The sequence below is a fragment of the Ovis aries genome, chromosome 2, assembly GCF_016772045.2.
Source record: "Ovis aries strain OAR_USU_Benz2616 breed Rambouillet chromosome 2, ARS-UI_Ramb_v3.0, whole genome shotgun sequence".
NCBI classification, from domain to species: domain Eukaryota; kingdom Metazoa; phylum Chordata; class Mammalia; order Artiodactyla; family Bovidae; genus Ovis; species Ovis aries.
Genome location: NC_056055.1, coordinates 238,497,397 through 238,516,558, shown reverse-complemented (window position 1 = coordinate 238,516,558; position 19,162 = coordinate 238,497,397). Strand labels below are relative to the sequence as shown.

General features: G+C 40.6%; 1 protein-coding gene across 3 annotated transcripts in view; it reads left to right on the top strand.

Annotated features, from left to right (window-relative positions):
* GMEB1 (glucocorticoid modulatory element binding protein 1) overlaps positions 1-18,339 on the top strand; it is a 34,548-nt gene extending 16,209 nt beyond the window's left edge. For all 3 annotated transcript variants that reach the window (XM_004005058.6, XM_042245047.2, XM_027965413.3), the window contains 6 exons: positions 323-426; positions 3,031-3,188; positions 4,784-4,915; positions 6,367-6,504; positions 11,399-11,521; positions 14,260-18,339. In XM_004005058.6, coding sequence (XP_004005107.1) covers positions 323-426; positions 3,031-3,188; positions 4,784-4,915; positions 6,367-6,504; positions 11,399-11,521; positions 14,260-14,960 — 1,356 coding nt within the window. In that variant the 3' untranslated portion in view covers positions 14,961-18,339. The remainder of the gene's footprint in view (positions 1-322; positions 427-3,030; positions 3,189-4,783; positions 4,916-6,366; positions 6,505-11,398; positions 11,522-14,259) is intronic.
* Positions 18,340-19,162: the final 823 nt, after the last annotated feature.

Below are 19,162 nucleotides of genomic sequence, written 5' to 3'. Positions count from 1 at the left end.
CTACCAGATCCTGAATCTTGTCATCAGGGCTGGATAGATAACTTCAGTTTATTTTAATAGCCTCTGCAATATTGAAATCATCTGCTTGATTCAGGACACAAATGGATTTTATATCCTAATCAGTATATTAACACCAGGACAGGGCCAGAGAAGGATCATCTCCTCTAGGGCAATAGGGTGGGAAGATAGAGAATACAAGGCTATGATTAGAGATGTTATCTGGGTATTTTTTTGTTTGTAACGAATAGAGTTATGTCTTTCTTTCCGTCATGGCCTGCCTAAATTAACATTGGATTATTTTGGACTTTTCCTTTTACGTTAGTTCAATGATCAGTTGATCAGCCCCAAGCATTTTGTTCATCTGGCTGGCAAATCCACCCTGAAGGACTGGAAGAGAGCTATTCGTCTGGGTGGAATCATGCTCAGGTGAGGTCTAATAGCAAATTCACACCTTTCAAGTGACTATGGGGTACTTAATCATGGTAGAATCCAGAGAATCTAGTCTTTTCTCTCCAACTTGAATTTTTATTCTGTCTGAAGGATTGGCTTGAACGATCCATGTATTATTTGACCTTCATCAACTTGTTCTTAAAATCCCTGTAAGAGAAGGAAAATTGAATCTAATCAACTCCTTCCAACATCTAGGGCAAATTCTTGTGATGTCATAGTGCTGGGTAGGATCTTCTCTGTGCCGAGAAGCTCAGGAATAGAAGACAGTCTTGCTTGAGATCACTCAGCATAGGTGGAGCTAAGCCTGGTGCTAAGAAAGAGTGGCTACCATGGAGATGCAGGCTGACAGACAAATTCTGGGATCATCTAGTACAGTAGAAGGGTGCTGTTCATAAGAAACAGTTATGCACAATGAATACAATCCTTGCCGTCATTGTGCCATAGAAATAAATTTTTTTTTTTTTTTAATGCAGATGGTTTTTTAAAAATTATTTATTTATTTGTGGCTGTGTGCTGGGGTTTTGTTGCTGCCGTGTGCTTTTGCTGGTTGCAGTGAGTGGGGCCTACTCTCTAGTTTCGGTGCACGGGCTTCTCACTGCAGAGCGTGGGCTCTATGGTGTGCAGGTTTTGGTAGTTGCAACATGTGGGCTCACTAGCTGTGGCTCATGGGCTCTAGAGTAATGGCTCAGTAGTTGTGCTGCATGCACTTATTTGCCCTGAAGCATGTGGGATCTTCTGGGACCAGGGATTGAACCCGTGTCCCCTGCATTGCAAGGTGAATTCTTAACCACTGGGCCTCCCTCCAGGGAAGCCCAGAAATTAACTTTAGAATGTATAATATCCTCACCACATCTGTTTTTGCAGCAAGCTTATCATAATTTCATCCCCTACCCATAAAATTAACATTATTTTCTATCAGTAGCAGTCACCTATTGATAGAAAATTTTAAAATGTGGTCAAGAATTAAAAGTTCCCCGAAGAACATGTATCAAGAGCCTTAAAAGCCTCTTACTCTTTGTCTTCAATTTTTTAAGGAATCTGTCTAAAGAAAAATCTATAGTACTTGTAGAGATTCAGGTATAGTGGGGTTTATTGCAACATAATTCAGGATAGTGAAAATTACAGTCTGCTTTAATACACAGTCAAGGCAATGGCACCCCACTCCAGTACTCTTGCCTGGAAAATCCCATGGGTGGAAGAGCCTGGAAGGCTGCAGTCCATGGGGTCGCTGAGGGTCGGACATGACTGAGTGACTTCACTTTCACTTTTCACTTTCCTACATTGGAGAAGGAAATGGCAACCCACTCCAATGTTCTTGCCTGGAGAATCCCAGGGACGGGGGAGCCTGGTGGGCTGCTGTCTGTGGGGTCGCACAGAGTCGGACACGACTGAAGTGACTTACAGCAAGGTGTATCTGAAGTAAATTGTGGCTCATCTAAATATATGGGTTTATACATTAAAATATTCCTAAAGATTTTTTACATGGAAAGTTGCTTATAATGTAATGTAAAAAAGAAAACAAAATGGACAATCAATTAATTTAGTTGTCTTAAAAAACATATAGGTAAGTAAATTTAGTGGAAGAACATATGCTAAAATGTTGACATTATCTTTGTTGTTTTTTTTTTTTTGACATTATCTTTGGGGGGATTTTTTTTTCTTAGGGAGCAATTGTTTTCTTTATAGTTTTCTATATTTTCCAGAGGAAATGTTAATCTTTTTCTTCATGTATTATCTTTATAGTCAGAGGCATGATTTTGAAAAGTTCACTCCAGATCATTTGTATGTGTTAATTATTAGTTGAATGAAATTGGAGGTGAATACCTTTAACTTTTGTTGTTGTTGTTCTTGGGTTGTTGTATTTGGCGAGATAAACAAGCATATGCCAACTCTCCCCGAATATAAAAGACCCAGAATGCCTAAAAAATCTTTAGCGAAAGCCAAGTAACATTATTACATAGAGTTTACTGTAATTAAAATATCCTATGGTTTTGCTCATAGCCTATAATAACAATGTCTTGTGAATCTAGTTATAAGGACATTCTATAGTGGGGGTTTAGTGTAATCAGCTTTGCTCTGCATTTATAGGAGAGTTATCTCTTTTTTTTTTTTTCAAAGGAAAGAAATGTGCTGAAGTTTTATGTCTCCAGAAGTGGCAACAGATCTTGCTGGTCTACAAGTACTAACATTTCAGAATCTAACCACAAAATTTGAATCCGCCTGTGTCTTTTCTCAGTTGTGCTGGGATATGAGTTAGTCTTTTCCCCTTTGGGGTTTGGTTTCAATGAGGTTCTGTGGGGAATTTAGCTAGTGTCACAATTATATGTCTAAAACTTAGTGATAACGGGAAATAAAAGAGAGTACTCATAAAGAGTAGACTAAGGAGGGAAGAGGAGTACTTGTACATGTGGGCAGGACCATGAACATTTTATTGCCCCAATTAGAATTTTTGCGACCTGAGGACTTTTAATACTATTAGGTTTCACTAATACACGGAAGGGACTCCGCGACTTTGTCTCTGTTTGTCCCCTGTACATGAAGTACAGGCTCAGCTGGTACTTCTTGTCTCTCTTTGCACAGGAAAATGATGGACTCTGGACAGATTGATTTTTACCAACATGACAAGGTTTGCTCCAATACCTGCAGAAGCACCAAGTTTGATCTTCTTATCAGCAGTGCAAGAGCTCCAGTGCCAGGACAGCAGACAAGTGTGGTGCAGACGCCCACTTCGGCCGATGGTAGGGGGTAGGAAACCACCTGAAAACCCATTGTGTTTCTCAGCAGTACTTTTCCCCTCATTCTCTTTTGTGTTTTTAATTCTCATGAGTGTTGATGTAAGATATAGTAATCTTGAGTAGGAGTCCACGCTTTAGAAAGACTCTGTTTTCTCCCGAATGATTCCTGTTGGCCAGTCCTCCTTCCTTGCTTCTGTATTACAATGCATGGTAAACGTTAGAAAGGGGATTAATATAATGTTTATTTAACAGTGTTACTTTGGTACCAGTGCCACGTGGTATATCTTTGAAATTAGATTGTTTTGAAAATCCCTGGCAATTCTTATGGTCAAAGGGGTGGATTTAGAATGGTGAATGGTTTTCACCTGTTGAACTGAGATGTCTCAAAGACAGTGTGTCATTGACTGGGCTGGACTCTGGAGACTCTGCTGTAAGGGTCAAAGAGCTCTGTCTGGGAGGAATCCAGATAAACAAGCTGAGACATCTTCACAAATGAGATAGGGTGTGCACACACTTAACTTCAGTATTGTTGAGTTTAGAATGAGGGCTCTCTAGGAAAGATATAGCCACGTGAGGTTATTATTAAGGACTTAGTTGAGCTGGAAACTTAGCGCAGCTAAAATTCTTAGACTGTATCTAAACTACTTCCAGGAGACTTAAAAATATGCCTGACAGGGACACAGAATGCAGTGTAAGGAAGGTACTGTGCTTGAAAAATGACTTCTCAAGGTTTCTTTTGGTCAACCTTAATGTTCTGTTCCCAACCTAACTGCTGGGTGAGTAGAAGCCAAATCTCACTGAGTTTCTTCTGGGAAAGTATAAAGTATCTAGCAGTGTGAATACTTGGTGATATGACACTTTGACTTGAGAAGTGGAAAATGCTGTGAAATTATCTACTTTTTATTTTGCTGAAACTTCTTTACTTGATCATCTATATTGATGTTTTCCTTGTTTACTGATATCCTTCAGAGTGGAAAATCCACATTTTATATTCTGTCTAAATCAGATTGATTTTTCTCAATTCTCTTCGTTTAAAACCTTAATATTAAATCGATAGCAATAGGTTTTTCTTCTGTGAATCTGCTATTCATGGATCTCTTACCTGATTTTTTTTTTTTGGTCTCATTTATCTTGCTTTCTCTTATATCACCTGATAAATAAGTTATAGCAACTTCACATATTCTAGATGGTTAGTATCAAATACACTTGGAGAAGGGCTCTTGACTAAGCACCATAATTTTATTTTTCAATTATTTCAAGTCCTCCTCATCCTCACTAAGTCTGCGTACAGCCAGGCAATCATGCCCACCTTCTGTCTCTTTTGAAAATATAACTGCTCAGATTGCTCTTTTGTGATTTTGTAAGTTATCTTTCACTTTCTATTCAGAGTGAGAAGAAAGCATTTTCTGCAAGGCAGGTTTTCTTTAGGAAAGCCAGTGTTCATCCTGGCTTACCTAGGATTCTAGTTTTTAATATAGGGACCTGCAGGCAAAAGGCCATAAGTTAAATAACAGGATCTCTTTGGCTCTCTGAGAAAGAGCGTGGCTGTGACTTTTTCATAAAATTCACCAGCCTTCCCTTTAATGCACTGCTTTTAGGTAGCATCACACAGATTGCCATCTCAGAAGAGAGCATGGAAGAGGCAGGGCTGGAATGGAACTCAGCTCTCACTGCTGCTGTCACCATGGCCACAGAGGAGGGCGTGAAGAAAGACTCAGAGGAAATTTCAGGTACTATCTATGGCACCCAGATTTCTTGCAAGGTTTTGTAATTCTTATCACCATTATGATTATGGACACAGAAGGGCTCTTCATTACTTGTGTTGGTGTTTCTTATGCATATTAATACTAATTATAGCTGCAAACATCTTATTTGAATCCATGTAACAGCCTTACAAAGTTAGATTTTATGAAGAAATTGAGATTCAGAAATGTTTAGTATGTTGCCTAAGACCAGTCACACAACTGGTGTCAGAGCTGAATTCAGCTGTTTCGCTCTGGAGTCCATCTTCTTATGCTACCACACTGATTCCACCTTTGGCACATTCGTTAGGTAAACTAAACTGCAAGATTTTAGAAGAAAAAATTAGCAGGCAGGTGGTGTAGATGATAATTAATGGTGATTCACTTAAAGGGGACAGGAGAAGCTTTATATCGTCTTTTATTAATTCATTTATCAAATGTTTATTGCTGCCTGTTTTTAGCTGGCACTGTTGCTTGATCTAGATAGAAAGATGAAAAGACATAGCCTCTGCCCTCAGGGAGCTTATACCCCCACCTATTCAACGATTTTATTTTGGTGTTTTTAAGTATAGGATTTAATTTATTTATTATTTAATTTTTGAAATATTATATATTGAAAGTGAAAAGTGCAGGTGTTAGTCACTCAGTTGCATCTGACTCTCTGCAACACCATGGACTATAGCCCGCCAGGCTCCTCTCTCATAGAATTCTCCAGGCAAGAATACTGGAGTGGGTTGCCGTTTCCTATTCCAGGGGATCTTCCCAACCTAGGAGATGGGAATGGCTACACACTCCAGTATTATTATCTTTAAATTATTTAAATAAATGTTTTAGTATTTATTTAATATTTAATACTTTTATTGAAAGAAGATACCCATTCCCTGTAGCCAGAGGCATCACCCAGTGAGGTAATTATCACAGTTACCTGGAGTCCAAATAATTATGTACCAACTCAAGGAGACAGTTGGTATTCCAAAAGTTTCTTTTCTTCTTCCAAAAATGCCCAAATAAGAAATCATTGGCATTCTCTGGTGGTCTAGTGGTTAGTATTCTGGGCTTTCGCTGCTAGGGCCTGGGTTCAGTTCCTGGTCAGGGAGCTGATCCCATGAAGCCACACAGCATGGGAAAAAAATTTTTTTTAACTTAACATTATAGAGCTATACCTAAGCATATGTAGCATCCCTTATTTGTGTGCTCAGTTGTATCCAACTCTTTGTGACTTTATGAACTATAACCGATAAGACTCCTCTGTCCATGGAGTTTTCCAGGCAAGAATACTGGAGTGGGTTGCGACTTCCTCCTCCAGGGGATCTTCCAGACCCAGGGATCAACCCCATGTCTCCTGTATTACAGGCAGATTCTTTACCACCGAGCCACCTGGGAAGCCTAAGTATATGTAGCATCCCTTATTTGCCTTCTGTCTTACCCTTTTTTGCCAGAGGATACTTTGATGTTCTGGAAAGGAATAGCTGATGTAGGACTGATGGAAGAGGTTGTCTGCAATATACAGAAGGAAATAGAGGAGCTACTTAGGGGAGTTCAGCAGCGGCTCATCCAGGCTCCCTTCCAGGTCACAGGTAAACACACTAATCCTAACGATAGTGGTCTTTATTAAACAGTAACAATTGTAGGCAGACCTTATCAGCCTCATGAAACATTGAGGCACAGGTATTATTATCCTCATTTTACAGATTAGGAAATTAAGGATCATAAAAGAGTAAGTTACTATACAAAGTTCATAACTGTAAATTTTAACTGTAAAATCTAGGTTTTTTAATTGAGGTGTAGTTGATTTATAATATTGTGTTAGTTTTAGGTGTACAGCAAAATGATTCAGTTTTGTGTGTGTGTATATGTTTATATATATTTAGATTATTTTCCATTATAAGTTATTAGAAGATACTGAATATAGTTCCCTGTGCTATATAGCAGATCATTGTCGCTTATGTATTTTATATGTAGTAGTGTGTATCTGTTAATCCCATACTCCTACTTTATCCCTCCCCCATGGGGAAATGGTAACCGTAAACATGTTTTCTATGTCTGTGAGTTTGTTTCTATTTTGTAAATAAATTCATTTGTATTATTTTGTTAGATTCCACATATAAATAATATTATATAATATTTGTCTTTGACTGGCTTCACTTAGTGTGATATTCTCTAGGTCCATCCATGTTCCTGCAAATAGTAATATTTTCTTCTTTGTTATGACTAAATTATATTTCATTGAATATATATACCACATCTTTTCTATCCATTCATCTGCCAACGGACACTTAGGTTGCTTCCATGTCTTGATTGCTGCAAACTGTGAATTGCTACTGTAAACACTGGAGTGCATATATCTTTTCAAACTGGAGTTCTCATCATTTCCAGATAATGCCCAGGAGTAGGATTGCTGGATCATATGTGGTAGCTCTGTTTTTAGCATACCTTGGTTTTAAACTCAGGTTTGGCATTGCTTTTTCCACAGGTAATTTTTGCCTTTGTAAATGGTGCCAGAAAGCAGTCTGTCTCTCTCGCGATAGAGATATAAATAGATATACAGAGTTTGAAAATTGAAGAAATCCACCCGTCTTAGACAGTTCTCATATTCTGTTAGTTTAAGGCTCCCAGAACTATTGTGTGCACTTATAAGTGTTTCTGCATACTTACAGGGTACTTGCTGTCATGCACAATGTAAAATGTTTTAATCATCTGATCCAAAAGGGCTCATTATGAGGTCTCATAAGCTTGTATGTTTAGTAAGTCCTTACTTAGATTTGTTAGATGTGTATTGTTACCTCTTTATGACTCATACATTATGTGTAAGGAAGTGTTAGTTGCTCAGTTATGTCCGACTCTTTATGACGTCATGGACTGTAGCCCTCCAGGCTCCTCTATCCGTGGAATTCTCCAGGCAAGAATACTGGATTGGGTTGCCATTCCCTTTTCCAGGGGAATCTTCCTGACCCAGGGATCAAACTGGGGTTTCCTGCATTGCAGTCAGATTCTTTACCATTTAAGCTGCCAGGGAAGCCCCTGGTATTTACATTATGTAAATATGCTTAAACTTTACAGCAGAATCTTTTTTTTTATGATTGGAGGTTGTTTTTTTTAAGGCAACTAATATAAAAAACAGGGGTGATTCTTTTAGACAGGGTGGTCAAAGAAGCCCCCTCTAAGCAGGCGGCATTTGAGTAGAAATCTGAATTGAAGGAGATAGCCATGTGACAGACTGGGAGAAGGAACACTCCAGGCAGAGGGGACAAAGATCTTGATATGACAATAAACTGAGTGGGTTCAAAGAATTGGAGGAGTGCTGACACGGCTCCAGTGGACTAAGTTAATGGAAACAGTGATAGGTGATGAAGTTGGACAGAAGCAGGGGGCACATTTTGGATAAGCTTTGGTCAAATAAAACCCAAAGATAAAGCTTTGGGTTTTATTTTAAGGTGACATTAAGCCATCATAGTCATTTTGAGCAGGAGAGTAAAATGATTAGGTTTATTTTTAGTTTTAAAAGATCACAGTGGTTGCTGTGGGGAGAATAGATTACATGAGGCAAGAATAGAAACAAGAAGACCAGTTGGAGGACTTCTCTGGTGGTCCAGTGACTAAGACTGTGATCTCCTAATGCAGCGGGCCCAGGTTCGATCCTTGGTCAGGAAACTAGATCCCACATGCTGCAACTAAGAGTGTGAATGCTGCAACTAAAGATCCTGCATACTGCAACTAAGACCCAGTCAAGCCAAATAAATAAACAGTTGAAAAAGAAGACCAATTGGAAGACTCTTGAAGGAGTTAGTTCAGGCAAGAGATGGTGGTAGTGTGAATTAAGTGGGTAGTGGTAGACCTGGGAAGAAATGATCATACTGGGGATATGTTTTGAATGTGGAACTGACAGGTCTTGCTGATGGATTAGATGTCAGGTAAAAAAGAAGGAAATCCAGGATAACTCATATATTTTTTGTCTGAACTGTGAGTAGTGGCAAAATTTCTTGAGATGAAGACTGCTGGGGTAGGAAATCAAAATTGACTTTTGACTTTTAAATTGAGATGCTTATGAGGCCTTCAAATGGAGATGTCACTTGACTAAACAGAAGTATGAATCTGTAATGTAGGAAAGAGAGCTGGGCTGGATAGCTACATGTGGGAGTTCATAGCATGTCTATGATACTCAAAACTATGAAACGGGACTCAATATGCCAGCAAATTTGGAAAACTCAGCAGTGGCCACAGTACTCAAAAAGGTCAGTTTTCATTCCAATCCCAAGGAAAGGCAATGCCAAAGAATGTTCAAACTACTGCACAATTGCACTCATCTCACACGCTAGCAAAGTAATGCTCATAATTCTCCAAGCTAGACTTCAACAGTATGTGAACCAAGAACTTCCAGATATTCAAGCTGGATTTAGAAAAGGCAGAGGAACCAGAGATCAAACTGCCAACATCCATTGGATCATCGAAAAAGCAAGAGAATTCCAGAAAAACATCTACTTCTGATTCATTGATTATCCTAAAGCCTTTGACTGTGTGGATCACAACAAACTGGAAAATTCTTCAAGAGATGGGAATACCAGACCACCTTACCTGCCTCCTGAGAACCTGTATGCAGGTCAAAAAACAATAGTTCGAATTGGACATGGAACAACAGACAGGTTCCAAATCGGGAAAGGAGTACATCAAGGCTGTATATTGTCACCCTGCTTATTTAATTTATATGCAGAGCACATCATGCAAAATGCCGGCCTGATGAAGCATAAGCTGGAATCAGGATTGCTGGGAGAAATATCAACAACCACAGATACGCAGATGACACCACCCTTATGGCAGAAAGTGAAGAGGAACTAAAGAGTCTCTTAATGAAAATGAAAGAGGTGAGTGAAGAAGCTGGCTTAAAACTCAATATTGAAAATGCTAAGATCATGGCATCCGTTTCCATCACTTTATGGCAAATAGATGGGGAAATAATGGAAGCAATGACAGACTTTCTCTTCTTGAGCTCCAAAATCACTGCAGATGGTGACTGCAGCCATGTAATTAAAAGACACTTGCTCCTTGGAAGAAAAGCTATGACCAACCTAAACAGCATATTAAAAAGCAGAGACCAAAGGAAAAAAAAAAAAAAAGCAGAGACATTACTTTGCCAACAGAGGTCTATCTAGTCAAAGCTATGGTTTTTCCAGTAGTCATGTATGGATGTAAGAGTTGGACCGTAAAGAAAGCTGAGTGCCAAAAAATTGATGCTTTTTCTCTGTGATGTTGGAGAAGACTCTTGAGAGTCCCTTGGACTGCAAGGAGATCAAACCAGTCCATCCTAAAGGAAGTCAGTCCTTAGTATTCATTGGAAGGACTGATGCTGAAGGTCCAATACTTTGGCCACCTGGTGTGAAGAACTGATTCACTGGAAAAGACCCTGATGTTGGAAAAGATTGAAGGCAAGAGGAGAAGGGGATGACAGAGGATGAGATGGTTGGATGGCATCACTGACTCAATGGACATGAGTCTGAGCAAGGTCAGGAGTTGGTGATGGACAGGGAAGCCTGGTGTGCTGCAGTCCGTGGGGTTGCAAAGAGTCAGACACGACTGAGCAGCTGAACTGAACTAAACTGATGAAACTCTGAGATGACTGTGGAAGAGAGCTGTAGGTAGAGAAGTGGTCTGAGTTAATAACAGCTCAGTTAGTAACAGCTCTTTCAAGAAGCTTTGTTTAAAGGGGCATAGGAATAATACTATTAATAACAATAAATGCCCATGTTTGGCAATTAACATATGATATTTCAAATCTTCTTATCTATTTCGCAGAGTAAGTATTATTAGTCCCGTTTGTTTCAAATGAAAAAACTGAGGAGTGAAATGACTTACCCAAGGTCCCACAGAGAGGAAACATCAAAACCAAGATTCAGACTTAGCTCTGTCTGGTAGATGACCATGTTTTCTTTTTCTTTCTTTTTTTTTTGCCATACCGCACAGCATGTGGGATCTTAGTTCCCTGGCCAGGGATCAAACCTGTGCCCTCTGCATTGGAAGGCAGAGTCTTAACCGCTGGACTGCCAAGAAAGTCCAGAATGACCATGTTTTTCTAAACCAAGTCAGAACCTATAACCAGATGCAAGATTTTTTCCCCTTGTTTTTGTATTTATTTATATGGAGAGATGTATAAAGATACAACAATTAAATAAAAATTAGTTACACATGTGATAAATCTTTTTTACTTAATATTTAATTCTTTGTATTTATTCTTGGGCTGCACCAGGTCTCAGTTGAGGCATGTGGGGCAGGGATCAAACCCGGGCCCCCTTGCAAAGGGAGTGCAGAGTCCCAGCCACAGGACCACCAGGGATGCCCTATGATAAATCTTTGTTAAATTTTTTTGAAAATGCAACTAGTATTCTAATTTCTGAATTGTTTTATATTTATAAGCAGCATAGTAGGGAGTTTGTGGAGCATTTCTGTTTTAACTGGACAGACCTATTTTGTTTTAAATAGATGCTGCTGTTCTTAACAATGTAGCACATACATTTGGCCTAATGGACACAGTCAAGAAGGTTTTGGACAATAGGAAGAACCAAGTAGAACAGGGAGAAGAGCAGTTTCTCTATACTCTCACAGGTATGTATAGCTTCTCTCTTTTCTTTGATGATACATCAATATCCTTGAGTCTTGCCATTTCTTTGTTGTCTTCTGTTGGGACTGGACTGGCTTCTTCCTTCCTTCCTTCCTTCCTTCCTTTTCTTCCCTCTTTCCCTTACTCCTGCCTTTTCTGTTCTTCTTTCTCTGTCTTTCTTTCTTTCAAATCACATAGTATCAGATTTGGCTTTTTCTCTGTACATAGTCCCAGGTGAGGTGGAATAAGGTCAAGCAGAGGAAGCACAAAAGGAAAGAAAACTAGCAATATGATCCTCCTTTTATTTCTTTGAAGGATTAAGATGTCTGCTAGATTGCTCCATTAGCCCAGTAATATAAGTGGCAGAAGAATAAAGCTGACCCTTGTCTTTTCTACATTATTAATACTGAGTTGGTTGATAGATACACATTTTGCACTTCCCTTATTTCTGGTAATCAGAAATTATGAGCATATGTATAATTTAACCCTTTTAAATAAATATTGGGTTGGCTGAAAAGTTCATTGGGGTTTTTCTGCATGATCTTATAGAAAAACCTGAACAAATTTTTTGGCCAACCCAATGCTTTGTGCTGGTCTCCAAGCTAGATTTTAGAAATATAATGTTGAATAAGGTAATCTCAGTCTCTTGAGGGCTTTCAAGGAATTCAAGGGAAAGCAGACTTAGAAATACGTGCAAAAAGGAGTTCTGTAACAGAGGCATATGGAAGGTATGGTGGTGGAAGAAAGGGAATTATCATTTATATCCAGAGAAAAGTCATGAGAAGCTTTCAGAGGAAGTAAGGTACAAAGCAAGTTAGAGGTACCGCTTATCAATCTTATATGATGTAGAATACAGTCAGTTGGGAAGACAAGGCAAGAAAGATCATTTGGTAAGAGAAGAACAATTTAGGTTGTTTTAAACTTATTTTTATGCCCAGTTTATATTTTAAATTCAGTTTACCAAGTATTCTCAGAGATCCCCCTTTTCATTTCATCTTCCTAGGGATATTATAGGCTGTTATCCTCATTTTACAGGTAACCCAGTAAAGGCACAGAGAGAATAAATGATTTGCTGGGTTCACATCACTCCTTGACAGTGAAGCCCAGGGTAGTACTGTCTTCTTTCAGAGTGGTAGAACAGTCTGAAAAATGGTTTTTGTTAGAAATGTAGGCTTCTGGTTCCTTGTTCATATATTTTAGTTATGACCACAATATACATAAAGTTGTGTTTTCTGCTTTTTTCACTATGATATACTAATATTTTTTCAAGTTTCTACCCAGTAGCATTTTACAGAGTAGCCATTTTTCTAGAGAGGAATTTAAATTTTCAAAAATTTCTTCAAAGGCTTATTTATTGCAGTGAACTTGTATGAATATAACATTTCTTCTTATGTCCTTTTAAACTACTTCATGGAAGTTCCCTGGTGGCCTCGTGGTTAGGACTCTAGGCTTTCAATGCCATGACCCAGGTTCAATCCCTGGTTGGGGAACTGATATCCTATAAGCCGTGAGGCCCCCCAAAAATAAAGAAATAAACTACTTCATAGGACTAAGCTTGAGGCTAAATGGTATTGATATTTGTTTATGGAGTTTTGTGACCTGTTGTCCAATTTCCGAGTAGATTATACCAATTTAGTTCACAAGTTTGAGCTCCCAACGTTGGGTGTTGTTTTTTTATAATACTCTCTGATTTAACTTTTTTAAAACTATAGGTTTAATTGATATCTTGTTTAGGTTCACATTTCTTTGATTACCACCAAAGATGGGAAAAAAATGTAGTATCTTATAACCTTTAAAAGGCAGCGTTGTAAAATTTTTGACTATGTTCTTTATCTCTACAACTTAGCGACTTAGTGTACACACACACTCTTTTCCTCCAAGCAAGGAATTGACTTGCTCTTGGTGTCACACAGGAAGAATAGTGCTCTTCGGGTGTAACTGGTTATTTATTGGAGGTATATCAGGGGCTAAGCAGCAGAGATGTTCTGCTATAGAACCAGACTCACCAGTAGTCATCAAGGTTGGATTAGACCCTTGGGAGAGGGATAGTGATAGGTGTATTGGGGTGGGAAGGCCACCAAATTGACTATCAGAAGACTTTTGTTTTGGCCCAAGCTATGTGACCTTAAATAGCCTTACTTCTCTGGATCTCTATCAAAATGAATGTGTTAGAACTCTAACACCTCCTTCAGTTTGTAATTCTTAGGGACTTCCTCTGTAACTTTCTGTAGACTTCTCTGGGGCTTATCTTTAATGATAGATTAAAGCCATCTGGGTCACCAGCAAGTGATCCTGCCTTGAAGGACAGTTTGGAAATCACTGTTTTTCAGAATGGCCATTGTAGCTCCTTTGTAGGTCCATGGCAACTGCAAAGGGATTGTACAGATATTATTTTTATCTGTAGGCAGAGCATATATAAACTGCTGGACCAAATGGAGACTTCTTTGGTTTGCATTTTGGTGAGAGGTGACAAAATGCCACAGGAGCTTTCGAGTTGAGCTGTAGTAGGATCACAGTATGGCAAGATTCTGAATTATCACCTTGCCTATAATCACACAATGAAATATAATAACTGGTGGACTTGTAAAGATCATCCAGTCTAGTTCCTTCTTGAAAACGATGACATGACTTGCCTGAGGCTAAATAGTAGCAAAACCAGGACAATACCCCAGGTCTCCTCACTTCTAGTCTACTGTTCCCAAGATTATACTTCTCTCTACACAAAGTCTGTCTTTCTTCTTAGACTTGGAACGTCAGTTGGAAGAACAGAAGAAGCAAGCCCAGGATCACAGGCTGAAATCCCAGACAGTTCAAAATGTGGTACTGATGCCTGTGAGCACTCCTAAGCCTCCCAAAAGGCCCCGGCTCCAGCGGCCAGCCTCCACCACCGTCCTGAGCCCTTCTCCTCCTGTCCACCAGCCTCAGTTCACAGTCATCTCACCCATCACCATCACGCCAGTGGGTCAGTCATTTTCCATGGGCAATATTCCAGTGGCCACCCTCAGCCAGGGCTCCAGTCCTGTGACTGTCCACACACTGCCTTCTGGCCCTCAGCTCTTCCGTTATGCCACAGTGGTCTCCTCAGCCAAGAGCAGCTCACCAGACACAGTGACCATCCACCCTTCGTCTAGCTTGGCGCTGCTAAGCTCCACCGCCATGCAGGATGGGAGTACCCTGGGCAACATGACCACCATGGTGAGCCCTGTGGAGCTGGTGGCCATGGAGTCTGGCCTAACCTCGGCCATCCAGGCAGTTGAAAGCACCTCAGAGGATGGGCAGACCATCATTGAGATTGACCCAGCCCCAGACCCAGAGGCTGAGGATACTGAGGGCAAAGCAGTCATTTTGGAGACCGAACTGAGGACTGAGGAGAAAGTCGTGGCTGAGATGGAAGAACACCAGCATCAAGTCCACAATGTGGAGATTGTGGTCTTAGAGGATTAACTGGGGGTCTTGGGGCCAGGAGATATGTTTTGGTTTGGAATTTTAATTATTTGTTTATTTTTATCATTGTCCCACTCATTTCCACATAGGATCCTTTTTTTTAAAAAACAAGATCTCATTGTTGTAACTGAACATGTCGGGTCCCTTCCAGCCCCTCTCTGAAAAATGGACAAAACAAGCTGCCCTTCTGGAAGTTGAGAATAGGTCATTCAATGTCCTAACCGTCTTACACCAAGAGAGGTATTTTTTTGAGGGGAGGCATCGAGATAACCCGAAACCCTCTCCAGAAGTCACTTTCCAGGCTAGTCTCTCTGTGTATACACATGGTTTTAGTCTCATAAAGGTGCATTGACCAAACCAGGGAACACAGATCTGACCCTGGAAGGCAACCCACTCACACGTGGATGCAAAAGTATCCTTGATGTTGTATCCTGGAACAAGCCCTCAGAGGCCAGTGCAAAACCCCCAAACAAAAGTGAGTTGAACTCTGCTTAGAGGGGAAGGTAACAAACTAGCAGAAGCTTAAAAAGGGAAGTGCTTTGGCCAGGATGGGGCAAGGAAATTATCTTACTTCCAGAAGTGCTACTGATGCCTCTTGCTATCTCTGAGGGTTACCACCATGGGTGCCGTTTGGAGGCAAGGCCAGTGTTAAGCGGAAGGGTACATTTTCACCAAGCAGGTGGCGTCAGGGACCTGCAGCTGGGCAGAGATAAGAATCCAGAGATGTCACAGCTGTGCTTTGGGGCTCAGGCTTACCTTGCAGCGTGCTCTGTCAAAGCACTTACCCTCCTAGTCCATTCATTTGCAAACTGTGGTGTGGTGTATAAAATCGCTCTGGTCCTTAGACTGTGGCTGTTCTAGGGGTGGGGGTGGGGGTGGGGCTCCAAGGCCATCATTTTTATTGCGTGACTCCAGGAGCAGGAGAGTTCCTCTTCCAGACCAACTGCCCTTTTTTGTGGGGCCCTTTCTTGACTTTGGAACCAAAAGCAGCCACTCCTTTGGTGCTTCCTCTTGTTTTCCCCTCTATCCTTCAATGGTTAATGGCATCTGTCTCCTGGATCCCACGCTCTTCAGCTTTTTGGCTGATTCAGAGAACAGTGACAGGTGGCTGCCTGCCTTCGTCCCCTTTTAGATTCATTTATACCATTTATACCACAGATGTTTCTGTGAGATACTGAGCTCATAAAAGACCCTTAGGTTTGGCAGGGAGGACTCAACACCCCAGCCTATCAAGTAGATGTCTCCCTCTGAGCGAGCTGGACTCCCTGGGAAAGAAGCGTTGTCTGCAGCATTATATTATAGGAAATGTACCAGGAATGTAAGCATAATGTCTTTGGGTGGGGAGGGGGTATTTTGTTTTGTTCTTTTTTTAATGTTTTTGTATATTTGGAGCTGGGCCCATTTTCTGTGCTGTGATTCTTTCTCTTTGACCATCTTCAGTGTTTGGGGCAAGAGTGGACCCTGGTTTTTATTTCTAAAGAATGCATTGTTTACTGCACTAGGAAAAATGTAGGGAAGCTGCAGACCATTTAAAGGAAAAGTAGGTCAAAAAAGAAAGCACACATCTTAGGAGTGGGAGGTCTTTTTTTTTTTTTTTAATTAAAAACAAAACTTTGACCTGTAGTTTCCTTATTTTTTTTGAAGGCACCCACCTGAAGCCATGTTTCTTCCAACAGATGTTGGAAACCCTGTTGTTAAGCAAGTGAAAACTGCGTTCTGCCATCCCTCCAATAGCTCTGCATAGCTAGAGAAGCCCTTTAACTTGGAAGGGTCAATCTTAAAAGGCTTAAGGGTGAAATTTCTGAATCCCATGCAGTTGTGGTTTTCAGCTTTAAGATTGTCTGGGGTTTTGTTTTTTCTTTTCAGAATAGTCAATAGACATAGCAATCAGTTTAGAACAAAGCTTTGGCCCTTAATATATCTTTAGTGAGGGAAATGACTTTTATTTCTTGCTTCTTTAGATTTTCTGTTGGTACATAAAAACAAAATTTCTGCCTAAGTCTAAAACTACTGCTTGAACCTAGAAAGGCACATGTCATTCCTATTGTGGTTTTTAAGGACACTTTGCTCTTTCCCAGAGACAACAGGCTTAACTCTGTTGAGGAGGAGTCTTAGAGAACACCTACACGCTAGCTCAGGTTCCTTTCTTTCTTGTTTCAAGAGATGCTGGTACTGTTTTAAAGTAGTGTGAGGATCGTGCTTCCTAAGTCAAAAGATCGCCTCCTCAAGACAGAGCCTGTTTGTTTTCACTCTGAATATTCCACCTGGTGGAAATACATGAGCTTTGTTGTTTTCCTGGTCTTCCAATAGCCTGTCATTATTGCTCAATGCTATGCACCCGTTGTTGAGTGTGGGTTTCCTCATAGCCCTGGTCTAAATGAGCTCAGATGGGGTGAGACGCATGCAAGCCGCTGGTATGTCCACAAGCCGTTGCAATGAACCGTTCCTCAGGCTGAGCTTTCAGTAGCCATCCATCTTTCTGTTCACTCACTAAGTAAATGTAAGTGTCACCTATGTGCCAGGCTTTGTGCTCGGCACTCCCAGTACAGAGATGAAGGCTCGCTCAGTCCATGCACTCAAGGGACTCATTCTCCAGAGACTGTCTGGAGTTAAGAACTATGTTTCAATATAATTGGTTTCCTCTGTAACCTTATGTATTTTATTTCATGCATTGATAAATATTGTTCCGAGAGCTGGTCCGTAGATTTCAGAAGGCTACCAAAGGTACAAAATGGTTAAGCCTTTCTCTACGGAGATACTGAAACTCATCATCCAATGGGATAAGTGCAGTGACAGCTATTGGCTGGGAAAAGAGAGAACAAAGGGTCAAGCATCTAACCCAGCTTGGAGGCAGAGATCAGTAAATAATGGGAGTACTTCCTGGAGAAGATGTATACCTAATCTGACTTAGGAGAGACCATTTTTGGCTACTTTTTTGCATTCCATTTTCAAGTTGTTGGACTTAGGTATACAAGAAGGGCGGGGGGGCGGGGGGGGGGGGGAATCTGCTGTCTTGTTGCTTCTGCCTCCAGAGCAAGGCAGAGTCAGCAGCTCAGACAGTCTCTCCTGAGAGCACTCCACTGGAAAAAGCCCAGTCATTCATCAGCTTCTCAGAGTTTCCAGCAGATGAATCCAGTACAGGACTGGACTTCAGCTGGTAGAAGGTAAATGTCCCAAACGTTCCTGCCATGTGGTTTTCACAAAGGGCTCAGAAGCAACAGTTCAGCTGTCTTACCTTGGCCATGCCCCTGCCTGGTGCATGCCTGTTCTCTTCCCCTTTTCAATTTCCAGGCTCCGTCCCTGTCCCCTCCCCCGATTAAAACTCCCTGCCATTCCAAAGTTAAAAAGGAACAATAGACTTGAATATTTAAGATCTCAAGCTGCTTCATGTGAAGTTTCTTTTATGCTGTCCCTATTTGGGAAGGAAGACCAGAATTAATCCAGATACCCTCGAATTTAACATTCAACTCAGGTGGATTGACTGTTTAGTGGTGGCATTTTAACCCATTTCATGAAAAGCATTAAAGGTAAGTCTGCATGGTGGGAAGTACTGGTAACACTTGATGATAGTGAAATAAAGATAGTGAAATCAAGCATGAAATATGGAACTCCTAGTTCATTGAGTTATAGCTGGCCCACAACTCTCAAGAAGGCAGAAAGGACAAAGAAAAGGTTGAATTCTCAAAATAGGCATGAGTTGTGATTCACTTGGGTAATACTCCTGAGGAAATAGTCCTTTCTGAGACAAATCAGATTCTAGGTTAGCTAGCCCCTGCATTTTCAGTCAACTTACCTAGTACAATTGATACAGACCCATCACACCTTGGATACCTCCTCCCTGGGAAATTCTTGGGTAGTCTGTAACCTACTACAATGATAAGCAAGGCTGATGCGCTAAACAAAGGATCAGTTCTGCTAGACTAGCACTCTCTGCCCCTGATATTCTCTTCTTAGATAGCCTTAGTTGAGTCATTTCTAGGTTTCCTTGCCAACCTGGAACACCTTTCTTAGTCCCAAGCTAGGCAATCTCACTCCCCCTAGAAGATTCTACTTTCCTTGAACATCCTCACCATGCTCCACCATCCTTGCTTTGGAGAAACCAGTGTGACTTAGTTCCCAAATCCTGCCATGTTAGTAACTCTGCCTTTCTTAGCAACAATTTTCTTATCAACAACTCAAGGCAATCGTTTCCTTCCAAGGAG